This window comes from Schistocerca serialis, chromosome 1 (assembly GCF_023864345.2).
Source record: "Schistocerca serialis cubense isolate TAMUIC-IGC-003099 chromosome 1, iqSchSeri2.2, whole genome shotgun sequence".
In the NCBI taxonomy this organism is placed as follows: Eukaryota; Metazoa; Arthropoda; class Insecta; order Orthoptera; family Acrididae; genus Schistocerca; species Schistocerca serialis.
Window position 1 is genome coordinate 93069515 of NC_064638.1, and position 13378 is coordinate 93082892.

A 13378-nucleotide genomic window follows, 5' to 3' on the forward strand; every position below is an offset into this window, starting at 1 on the left:
GGGGGGGGGGGGGGGGGGGGCTGACAGTGGAATACAAAATACCCTCTGTTGCACACCTCAAAGTGGCTTATTGAACACTTATGTAGATATACTGAATGGAGATAAACAGATATGAAGAATAATATAAAATATTATTCAGTTTTGTTATTAGGGCAAAGAAAAAATTAACAATGTAAAATATATGTCCATAAGCATAACAGTGCTGTTATTACTTTAACATTCATAAATACAGTTGTTTATTCTTTCACAGGATGTGAAAATTATTCTTTACAGGGATAGAGGCTGAACTGCAGTTGAGCTGCATGTTTTCATAAATCATGCACACAACCTCTTTGTTGGATTCAGTCTTATTATTAATTTCTTTATTTGCAGGGATTACAGTCATAGTTGTTAGAATTGATCCTTAGGAATTTCAAAGAGCATTATTTGTTATGTATACATGGGTTTTATTGACATGTAAGTTGGCACCTGACTTTCACCAAAATTTTTGTTTAATTGCAGAACATCATTATTTAGAGAAGAAAATGGGATTACTTTGTGAGGAGCGTTTTATGTAATGGCAGATTTTTTGTGTAGTGAATAACACTTAATGAGATTTTAATTGTCTCCTAGATCTGTAAAACAATTTGAAGGTTGCTGTGAGGTCATCTGGATGTGTTTTCTCAAAGACAAACAGAGATAAATAATTTATTGTGTTAAGAATTGATAAATTCAGAGTTTAGGAATTGCAAACTTTTCATCATGTAATATGTGTCTCCAGTCACCAGATATGCAGTCATGGCAGAACGACTATTTACGTGGAACTGGCATGGAGATGTACACAGAAACACTGAGTCCTACATTTATAGGCATGCCTTTTGCCCAGGCTACCGAGTAAGTAGTGGGCTGTTGCAGTTATGTTTTGCATTTATTTCAGTATCTATAGGTCTATGCTACAACTTCTTCTCATTTGTTCCTATTTTATTTCTGTCTAGCCATGAAGTATTTCACCCCTAAAAATAAATTGCTAAAATTAATAAATTTATCACATTAATATTGTTGTTCTCTCTCTTGTGACTCTAGTAGATTTCTTTTGATACCTCTCATTATTTTCACCTCAGATGCCTGAAAACTCAAAGAAAGTAGGGTTGACTATTTTGGTTGTGTAATGAAGGAACGTAATCAAAAGTGTAAATGGAAAATCTTCATTATGTCATTACCACTCCTTTATGTAAGTGGAAATTTAATGGAGCTAAAGGTCTGAAGAAATATTTATCCCACCTTCCCTTTCTCTCTCTCATAAAAAAATTCTAGTATCTTTGTACTTGGCTGAACAATGACAAGATATTTTTATTATAGAGCAGAATTTGAACCACAACATTCAATGAGATGTTATTTGAGAAGAGGCCCATCTTAGTTAATACATTGAATAAGCAAAAGAAAAGTATAATGATCTCTCAAAAGTTTCAATAGTTTTATTTGCAGACTAGGGAGGGAGCCACTGTATATTTATATTTTTAATTACTGGGGTCATTGAAACAAGTAAACGGTTTCAAATAAGATTTCTATTAGCTATAAATATGCCAAATACTTTTTCTTCTTTTTCTTTTTTTTTTTTAAAAAAAAAGAAGACAGAATATTGTTTCTTTAGAAGATAATAAAGGCATCATTATGATTCTCAACATTCTTACAGTCTTGTGATTCTGTTTATGTAATGCCAAGTTTTCCCTTTTTGTACAAGAAACATGTTTTATCGCCAAGGGTTCCAAGACCAAAAAATTGTGATAGATTCAGTAACTTCTCAGATTTACAGTAACTTCATTTTCTTTTTTTAATACATAATTGTAGCATCTGTCATGGAGACTCTTCAGTTATTATCTGTAATCACTTTGTAAATCTTTTAGCAACTTTCTAGAGGCAATTCTTTAGGTACATACTGTGTGTCCTTTGTCTGTGTTTTGTGATGATTTGTGTTATCTCACATACCATCATGATATCTGTGATTCATTGTGTTCCTTGTTTCAGTTTCTCTTCATGACTCTCTACACCATATAGCATGCAGTTCTCAAGAAGTATTACTTGTATATGGATTATTAACTGGACTGTATTGGTCTATATTTTGCGTTTATATCCTGAGCAACTGGAAATTAAATTTTGGCGTGCATACATGTGTGTTTAGATCTTTGCCTATGTCTAGCTGCTTGACAGTAATCTAATAACAGTCTCTTGATTTATTCCATTATCAATATTATTTGGGGCTGCCCATCTAGGAAGAATACATGTGCTGGCTTCACATGATGGTCTGTCGCACGTGGATGGTGCTGTACATCAAAATCAAACCATTGGGTTTTGTAGAATACTGATTTCCCGTTCCTGAAAAATCGTGGTTCATGTTTCAGTCCCCAGATACTCAAGCCTGGCAGAACGATTATCTGCAAGGAACGGGCTGCGAGATGTATACAGAAACTCTGTCCCCTTCATTCACCGGGATGACTTTCCCACAAGCAAGCGAGTAAGTTTGCACTGGTGTGCAGAAGCCTGAGATGAGCCCCAAATTAGTTATTTCACTATAGAAACTTCCATAACTAACTGATATTTATGCATGTTGGATTTTAATTAACACTAGTACATTTGGAAGCTAATTTTATTGCTATAACACTGTTTGATAAATAATGTGACTCATTTTCTTGTGTAAGTGTTTGTTTATTTCAACCTGTGTTCCACTCAGTGTATGGAATACCCAAACATAAGTAGAGTGGTCCAGCACATGATGATTTTTCGAATGCATTATCAAAACTTTTGTGATCTATAGTTGAGTACAGTTTGCAATAAGTGATCGTTCCAAATCTATCTCAACAAAGAAATAATTTCTACCGGCTGGAGTTAGTATGCTATATTTTGGTGTTACTACTCCCACTATCAGCAGCACCTGTCATTGGTTTCAGGCAAATCATAGAACCCATTCACTTTAAGCATATTCTTGAATATTGAGGATTGTAGGATTAAGAAAATGGTATCACAGAAATTCTTGTTCTTAACTGCATTTCTTCTTAAAATTACAACCAGTGTAACAAATTTTAGTAAAAGGCACATAATAATCCTTGAGAAATATGAAGACAGACTTACTACTATTACATTGTCTTAAATAAGAATTTTTGATTGTGACTTGATTGATTGATTTCTTTGCAACAATGACTGTATAAGAAACATAGTGATCGCCAATTATTCACAAGGCACTCCAGCTACTGTTGAAGTGTGTCAGTTCTCTGAAGGAGAAGTTATTTACAAATAATGGCAAGAAAAATGTAAGAAATTTGTGGAAATTCCTTAAAGAGGAATTGGAATTGTAATCCATGTTGACCATTCTAATTTGTAAACATATGGGTTTCCGTACCCAGATAACAACTAGAAGATGTTGTGTATTTCTATATTAAAAACATCTTCATCAAAACCAATGAAGCCTTACTGTTTTCACAATTTATACAGGTCTGGCATAGTAATCATTTCCCTTATTAAATTATGGTACTCAGAGTGTCTTAAATTCACTGCTATATCTGCCTTTTCAATTTTTTTTGTCACCCACCCTCTCTACTTTTCTCATAGAATGCCGTGTCCTTGTCACTTATTGTTGATTGTTAATGAATTTATGCATTCATCAAGCTCCATATATTTGGTAAATGGTAGTCACATTGAACCAAAATGACATTTGACATTACTATATGAAATTTGAGGTTGTTTGCTACAAAATGTCACCATGTACCAGGTCTGTAAGTTATCTCAATATATTTCTGTATCATTCCAATATTCTAAAGTCCTTTTTGACTCACCCTGCATAAAATTTTCACTTTGACTGAACATAAAGTTTATGTAGTGTCATTTATACAACAAAAATCAGTAATAAACTGTAATTCAATTTTTGAGGATCAACATATCTAAAATATGAACACACATGCAGAAACAGATATTTTGGATAAGAAGATGCCTACAAAATTGAATCTGAGTGTAAAAAGATTCTAAAAATGGAACAACAGGTTTGTGCTCTCTGGCAGTGTTAACCAAACAATTTGATGGTATACTTTCTTGTATAAGTTCATTCACATAAAAAGGGGCAAAAAGTGAAGATGTCCTTCCTCTTTTGTTTATTTGTATGTTTGTTGCAACAAATCCACTGTGATGGACAATGCATGGAAATTCTGATGAATACTGTACTGGATTTGAACAAACAGTAGAGACATATAAAAGAAGACAACATTTGTAATAAAAATCATATTGGTACCAATAAGACCTCTCAAAACTATATGCTGGAACATATGTTATGAAAATAAGAAGTCTGTTCTTTGATACTCAATGAATAAGAAATACTTGATGTGATGTGAGTGCTAGTTCTGCCTGGTCTGATGTAAATTATATAAAATTGGTCCAGACAGCAGATACAGCTCAGTCACATAGTACACTCTTGTCTTTGTAGAAAAGGAAATCACTATCTGTAACAGAAATCTGATTTGTGATGTTTCTGGAAACGGAACTGCAATACTTGGTCACCTAGCTCTGCCCATTGATCACTCACGCTATTGTAGCTAGACAAAATAAGCATAAACAACATGCATCTCAGTCATTTAGGTTCAGCTTGATAATATAAAATCCTTCATCATATTAGGAAACATTTCAAATAAGTTCTTGCTGTAGTGCTTCTAGTTATTTATGTTTTCCTGTGCACAACATGTAACATGCTGACAATTGTACTGCAAATTTTGGTTAATGAGATGTTGAACAAAACTTTATTTTCATATAATGCAACTAATGAATGCCTCATTACCTTTGTGGCCAGCAAATCTGACTGCCATGTTGAGAATCTGCATCCAATTGCTGGCACCGCTAAGGGTTTTATCTCAGAGGCTGTCCTGATAGGATTCATTCAACTATGTGATGGCTGGTGACATTTGAGGAGTTATCTGAAAGAGAAGTGACCCTGAAATCAAAACCAGGCATTAACAGTAAGAGAGCAGTGTGAATAATGCCATCCACTGATGCCTTAGTCAAAGTATAATGTGATCTCTGAGTCTGATCTAAGAGTCACAGGCTGTCTTAAAAAAAAATGAAAATGTATGTGTGATGCTTCAGACTTAAATATGTGTGCAGATTTTCCTATCTGTAACATTTCTTTTAGGTAACAGTCGTAAAACTTCTCTAATACCAGCCACCTTTGAATTTTTCTCATATTTAGAGACTATACCTGCTACACTGAATTCTTATTAATTTTCTTTAAGTGTTCTAGTTTTAAAATTTTTCCTCTTTAGTACTGTCACCGGTATCAAGTTATCTATTCAGAGGCAATATACCAAATGCTCCACAAAATTGTCCCTTCTTCTAATGAGATTTTTCCATGGACTTCTCACCTATACTCTATAAGTATCTCTTCATTTCGTGTGCTATCTGTTCATGTAATGTGTAACGTGCTTTTATAGCATCACGTTTCAGATGCTTCCATTTTCTTATTGTCATACATTTCCATGTCCACATTTCACTTTCATATATGGCTGTGGTCCAGACAGGCAGCATCAAAAAATATAATATGATTGTTAAGTCATCTATTCTGTATGTGATTTGGTGGGCGGGGGAGGAAGCAGACAGTATTTATTATCTGGTTCTGCCAAAGATCTTTTTCTTCATTGGAGGAGAAGACTGAGGGTCAGTGTGCCTTCTCATGATAATGGAGAATCTCCCTGAAGGATAAGAAGCGTTTCTGACTTTATGAAGATTACATGAACCCTAGCATTACTAGCACATATCCAATAACATGTATTACAAGGGAGGGGGGAGATTTTTATGCCCACCCAAAAAGACTTAAAAAAAGTTTGTTAATTTTTGTTGACTTACATTTACAACATAATTTCTAAAGAGACATTCATGTGTATGTAGGGCTGTGAACCTGAGAATATTGAATACAATATTCATAGTAAGAAATGACATCTGCTACTAAGACTTAAATTTTGGGTTAAGTTTAACTGAAAATTTTAAAATGTTTATGGAATATTTTAAAATGTTTATGGAATCTGGTAGAAGACTACATTAAAAACAATTTTTTTTTTCAAAAATTTTAAGCGTAAAGTACAGAACCTGGCTAGTCTACAGTATTTTAAAGAATTGAGGATAAAGTACCCCGCTCCTTCTCCCACCCTTGGTATTGTGAGGGTTAATGATGAGGAGGCTGCTAAACTGATCTCCTGTCACTCCAATACTGGTGTGCAATAGTGCCTACTGCAGATGATGAATTGATTAACCAGTCATGCAATGTACTATACCACCTGTAGTACCAGACAATGTAACTTCTTAGCTACAAGACACCTCTAACCACAAGCTGAAAAATGACACATTTGTCAGTAGTCTTTCACATTCACTGAATAAGTCCACCTGTAACAGTTTCTCCCACAATGCCATAGTTAAGTCCTCCCTCAGTGTCTTTAAAATTACTACAATGCTTCACCTATGTGAACTTTTCTGTCAGTTGTGTATTCATTTCTGAAGAGGACCGAATGTAGTGTGGAACTCAACAATTTTGTCTATTATATATTTAATTTCTGGAGCCTTCTTTAACACTAGACAATCAATTTTATGTTTCAGGCTGAAAGGCTATACATTTCCTTGTATTTGATATGCCTCTACTCATGTCATATATGTGGTGCTCTTATTGTTAATTAAGTGTTAGATTCAGTCCAGGAAGGCAATAGATATGGAAATAACTGATTATCTTCTAAAAGTCCTATTGTAAACCCTAATTGTAACAGAATAAATAATATCATCATATATTTGCTGTAAATTCTTCACTTAGGAGTAAATAACAGAGAGGAATTAAAGAATTCAAACCACTGTCATGTTTTCACTCATTATCATTTGCATGTACACTAAAAAAACTCGTTTTGTATAACCAGAAACACAGGACCATGCAGATTTATATGGAAGCAGATAGTGCTTCGTTTTTCTTTTTTTAAAAAAAAAAAGGATAAGTTCCACCTGAAGTTCTGTGGCTAAATCTGAAAGAATACAGGCACAGAAGGTCCAAGCTTTTTATTGCTTAATATGTTAACTATCAATGTTCATTGTGTGCTGTAAATTTTTTTTACCCAATTGCTAGAAGCAGCTCTGTCATCTACCCTACAAGTTTATTTGAGCTTGAATTATTCTTGTAGTATATCCGTAATGTTACAAAGCTAACAAATATACAAAATTCCATGCATTTGTGGACAAGTATATATTGGAACAATAAAAAGAAGTGTAAATACCCGCTTAGCTGAACATAAAAGAAATTGTCGCTTAGGATACATGGAAAAATCGGCTGTAGCTGAGCATATTTTTCAAGATGGGAACCATGAAATTAAATTTAATAAGACAAGCATTCTAGCACAAACATCCCATTATCATGCATGCATGTATAGAGAAGCAATAGAGATTCATAAGCACCATAAATAGTAAATAATTCATAAACACCATAATAAGAAAAGTTTTAAAGTTGGACAAAATATGGATGTTGACGAAGCGCCAGCAGAATGACAATCAATTACTGTTAATCGAGAATGATGACGCCTTCCAAAGATAGGCATACCATCAGCATCGTGTGACAAATGGTGGTGTCCTCTATGCACTCTCTAAATGCGAGAGTACCTGGAGCCTCTGCGGCAGTAGCCAGATGACCTCAGATGATGTCTCCCGCAGATGGAGACAAAACATTAGGTGGAAATTTTGTACATCAACGACGGCCTCTCAGCCCGGAAGTTTTAACTGAGGACAACACCAGCCGTGAAAGCCTACATTGTATGACTAACAAATATACTCCGCAAATGACATGGCGGAGGGTGAACATTTGTGTCACAGCTGTTTTTGGTGTTTATTGACCTAATCACACAGCAAATGTGCAGATGGCTGCAACAGCCTCATATTGTCAGGCCTCAAGTATTTTACTATCACATGAGATGTGTGGCTGTTCACATATCCACAATGATATTTGCTTTTGAGGGGGCTGGTAATGAATTCCTATACAGCTATGTTCAGAATAAACTTCATATTGTAACTCACAAATAACAATTATAATTCTTTAATGTTCATTAGACTTGGTAAGCATTTGATTGTTTCCTTATGCTGCTGCAAAGGTATCTATATACATAATTGGAATGTACTTGTTGTATATGTGTCTTTAGAATCTGCAAATACTGATGAATAGTACGAATTACTCAGTATCACCGATGATATCTCTTAGCTACCTGATAGAGTTCTGAGATTGGAACATGAGGAATTTGATGGCCTGAACATGTGATGTGGACATACCTCCCCTAATTAATTCTTATGATTCTGTGCAGAATGGATTGGGTCACACAATCATGTTTTATTCCTTTGTCTGCTTATTGTATTCTGAAATGCAGCAGAAATTTTACCTACTCAAGAATGTGCAAGGACTTCATCCAATATAGGTCAAACAGTTTCAGCAATTACCTTCAAAGCTTGATATCAAGTACCAAACCAATGACTGCATCCCTGATTAATGGTCATGCATAAGAATGGCTGTAACTAGAATTTGTTATTTAAGCTGACAAATACTGTTGAGTCCTTTTATCTGTGCAACAAAAGTGATATAGAATTGTGAATTGTTTTTACAGTTATCATATACGTGTATTCTAATACGACTAACAATGGGGCACAAAAGTCTGCATGAGAAAGACTCCTTGTGGCTACTGGGAAGTGAAGCTTGCAAATTAATTCATAAAGCTGAACACTTGACAACAACTAGCAGGTGCTTTCTGAATCAGAGTCAGTTCCGCTTACCTTGAAATGACAACTTAGTTTGGTCAATGCAGGTATATTGGCCAGTCCTGATTAGCTTCCTTGAAAGCTGGACTAAGATTAATTGGGCGAGGTTGCAGTCCCTTCTGCTGCAGTAACAACATGCTGCTGCTCTTGACAGTACTTTTTCTGTATTGCTTCTGCTGTTGTTAAAAATCTGTTTGTTTTATGTGCATCATTGCTACAGTATCAGTGTTTTTCACTTTTGATTCTTGATTAGATTAGTAGTGCTGGCTCAGTGGAGCTAATACTTTCAAAAAAAAGCTACAGTTATTCTATACACATGTACAAAGATTTCCATGCCGTTTTTATATCACAATAATACAAACACAGGCCTAGAATGATTACAGAATATAACTGAGCATACATAGAAATTGCTAATATGTAATATATTGGCAGCCATAAATTTGAATTTGAGCATATGTGTTTGCATTGTGTGTGTGTGTGTGTGTGTGTGTGTGTGTGTGTGTGTGTGGCCAGCTGGGTGGGTGTGGGGTGGATGGGAGGGAGGAAGGGGGGGGGGCCTCACAAGTGTTGTTTGATAATTTGCTTAGAGTGTTGAATAATGTTCTGTTACAAAGTGTAATTTGATCATTGGTGCCTTTTTTGCCTTGTGTGATTGCTTTTTGGATGTGATGTACAAAATCTTTGAAGTAATAATTAAACCTAACCAGTAAAAAGTAATGCATTAATAACACTATCCTGATGACATAATTTGCTTGGTAGATGAAACACATATCCAAGTTATACACAGAGATCAGTACTACTCACCCAGACATCCATATCACACTTGAAACTGAAATATGCAAGAAGATACTCTTCATGGAAATTACCATAGAAAACAAAAACAACCATCACCAGTTTTCAATATAGAGAAAACTCACTAGATATAACTGCCCCATAGCACTAAACAAGCCAGCCTCAGCAACCTCCTACGCAGATTGAATGTAATTCCAATGGGTGAAGAACACATAAGAACTGGACGAACTGCCCCAGAAAACGGCTACAGACTAAGCGCCATAGACAAACTGAACCATACAATACAAGCTGAACTGACACACTGATGAGCCAAAGAAACTGGTACATCTGCCTAATATCTTGTAGGCCCCCTACGAGCATGCCGAAGCACTGCAACACGACCTGGCATGGTCTCAACTAATGTCTGAAGTTGTGCTGGAGGGAATTGACACCCTGAATCCTGCAGGGCTGTCCATAAATCCATAAGAGTACAAGGGGGTGGAGATCTCTGCTGAACAGCACGTTGCAGGGCATCCCAGGTATGCCCAATAATGTTTAGTCTGGGGAGTTGGGTAGCCAGTGGAAATGTTTAAACTCAGAAGAGTGTTCCTAAAGCTACTCTGCAGCAATTCTGGACATATTGGGTGTCACATTGTCCTGTTGGAATTGCCCAACTCTGTCGGAATGCACAAAGGACATGAATGGATGCAGGTGATCAGACAGGATGCTACATACTTGTCACCTGTCAGAGTCATATCTAGACTAGCCTGGGGCCCCTTATCACCTGCACCTGCCCAACACCATTACAGAGGCTCCATCAGCTTGATCAGTCCCCTGCTGACATGCAGGTCCATGGATTCATGAGGTTGTCTCCATACCTGTACATTTATATCCACTCGATATAATTTGAAATGAGACTCGTCTGACCAGGCAACATCGTTCCAGTCATCAGCAGTCCAATGTCAGTGTTGATGGGCCCAGGCGAGGCATAAAGCTCTGTGCTGAGCAGTCATCAATGGTACATGAATGGGTCTTCAGGTTCGAGAGCCCACTTCAATGATGTTTCATTGAAGGGTCTGCATGCTGACCTTGTTGGTGGCGCAGGACTGAAATCTGCAGCAATTTGCTGAAGGGTTGCACGTCTGTCACATTGAATGATTCTCTTCAGTCGTCATTGGTCCCGTTCTTGCAGGATCTTTCTCCAGCTGCAGCGATGTCAGAGATTTGATGTTTTACTGGATTCGTGATATTTACAGCACACTAATGAAATGGTTGTATGGGAAAATCCCCACTGCACCGCTACCTTGGAGATGCTGCGTCCCATTGCTTGTGCACCAACCATAACACCACATTCAAACACACTTAAATCTTGAAAATCTGCCATTGTAGCACCAGTATTGATCTAACAAGTGCACCAGGCACATGTTGTCTTATATATGGTGTTGCCAATTGCAGCACCATATTCTTTCTGTTAACATATCTCTGTATTTGAATACACATGCCTGTACCAGTTTCTTTGGTGCTTCAGTGTACAAAACACACATAACAATATTATAGGACAACACCTGTACAATCATACAGCAGAGAATGCACAAAGCACAAAAGATGATGAAATCACAAACTACAGGAATTTGTGGTACACACTGACATTTAATAGCAAAATAACCTACATAACGGGAAACATTATGAGAAAACAAGTCATACATGTGGCATATAGAACAAAAAATACAGTACTGAAAAGCACCCAACACTTTGTTAAATAAATTTGCTAAAGCTGGTATAAAGAGTGTCCCAGGAGGAATGGTCAGTATTCAAGGATGTGACAGGAGCAGTCATTTGAAGCAAATAAGTCTAGCTTGAACAGTCCCCTGCTGACATGCAGGTCCATGGATTCATGAGGTTGTCTCCATACCTGTACTTGTCTATCCATGGGCTCTAAAATGCATACCTTACAAGATATGAGCACTTGTTCAGTAGAAGAGATGTGTTTCACATTAGCGAAGACGAACAAGTGCTTGTTGCTGTTCAGGTATGCACTTTAGATCCCATGTTTACTGGACATACTTTTCTTGTTTCAATCCACACTACCACATCTGAAACAATGGAAAACAAAGTCACTGCAGAAGAAGAGATTTGTTTCACAGTATTGAAAATAAAGAAGTACTCATAGCTCTCAAGGTATGCATTTTGGAGCCACTGTTTACTAGAATTAGAATGATCGTTCTTGTCGTGTCTCTGAATATTGACCATGCATCCTGGGAACCAGACAATTTTGATTCAGTATATGTGGGACAGACATTTAGAAATTTCAGAATAAGATGCACTGGACATTTAAAATCATTGCAAACACACAGCAGACACTCCACATTTCCTGACCACATCACTGAAAACAGCCACCACACCAATGGCATGGAAATGGTCCTCCAGATTTTAAAACATAGTAACTATCTGTCTATTTATTAATAATAGAAGAAAATTAACTCATCAAAGCTCTCATACAGGTTGAAAAATCGTCAGTGATAAAACACTGCTCTCGCTCTCAAACAGAACATTAATCAGCACTTTAAGTGAACTATTCAACAACACATAATAAACTCATGTGGTACACACACACACACACACTTTAAACATGTCTGAATAAGTTCGAACTTAGCGGCTGCCAGTTGAGGGTAAAAAAAGCAGTGAAACAGACAACTGTCAACAGCTTATCTGAAACATAAATGTTCTGTGAAAATGCATGCAAACCACAGCAACATAATAGCATCCAGAATTCAGAAATAAGCACAAGAAAGTGTAAGTAAATGTTATAAATCCACAAGACAGTCTATAAATAGGAAATCACACTGCACACTACACACAACCACTGCGAAGTCATCCATCTCTTAAGACCATCCAAACCCTGCCTAGCAGACCTACTACATTTATCACACCATCAAAACCTACCTCCCATCACGCCACAGCACTCAGAGCCTAACCTGACCCACAACACAGCCATACCCTGTCCTCCAGAAGCCTCAGTCCCACAGAAATATCAGTCCTTTCCAAAGGTCTTAATTTTTGTCTCACACCCAAATTCAATCATCCTAGGCTTGTTACAGAGCTACTTTCCTTCTCGTGGTCCCTACATTGGAAACACTTTTGTGCCACCAACCCCACCTGTAAGACTCAGTCCAAAACCAATACTTAACACTGTGTGACTCAGTTCACTCCTCCATCGAACAATGATCCACGCCCACTGCTCCCAAATTACCACCTGTTAAATTTCCAGAGCTTTGCAATCTTGTATCTTATCTTACCATCATCCCGCAAATCCCTAAATGTGGAAACCAACCTCAAGTCTGAAGAAAGAATTGTAGTCCACCATCTAAAAACTGATCCTAATATTATAATCCTTCCTTCTTACAAAAGCTCCACAACTATAGTTGTGAACCACAGAGATCACTTGGCAGGGGCCTCCGCCAGCTGTCGGATATATTCCACCTACAGACCCTGTCACATTGATCCTATTTCAGAACCTCTCCCTAAATCTCTCTCCCACCTCATCCTCACCACTCCCCGCATTTCCACCTTCTACATGCTTCCTAAAATTCATAAACCCAACAGCCCTGAACTCCCCATTGTGGCTGGTTACTGTGCCCCCACTGAGAGTATCTCTGTAGTTGTGGACCAACAAACTTCAGCCTATACCTATAACCTACTTTTGCAATAGAAGATCCAAACATTTCCTCCATTTAATCTCCTCAGCTGTTGTCCCTGTACTACCTGCCCCCACCCCCACCCCAGCTCTGTCGATGTCACCTCCTTTATGCTTACATCCCTAGTGCCAATG

The 13378-nt window shown here is 37.1% G+C and overlaps 1 protein-coding gene across 1 annotated transcript in view; it reads left to right on the top strand.

The window, feature by feature from the left end:
- Nucleotides 1-13378, top strand: part of LOC126462459 (calcium-activated potassium channel slowpoke) — a 915336-nt gene that overhangs the window by 369776 nt on the left and 532182 nt on the right. Inside the window, exon 11 of the mRNA XM_050096074.1 lies at nt 761-873. Within this exon, the coding sequence (XP_049952031.1) occupies nt 761-873 (113 nt within the window). The remainder of the gene's footprint in view (nt 1-760; nt 874-13378) is intronic.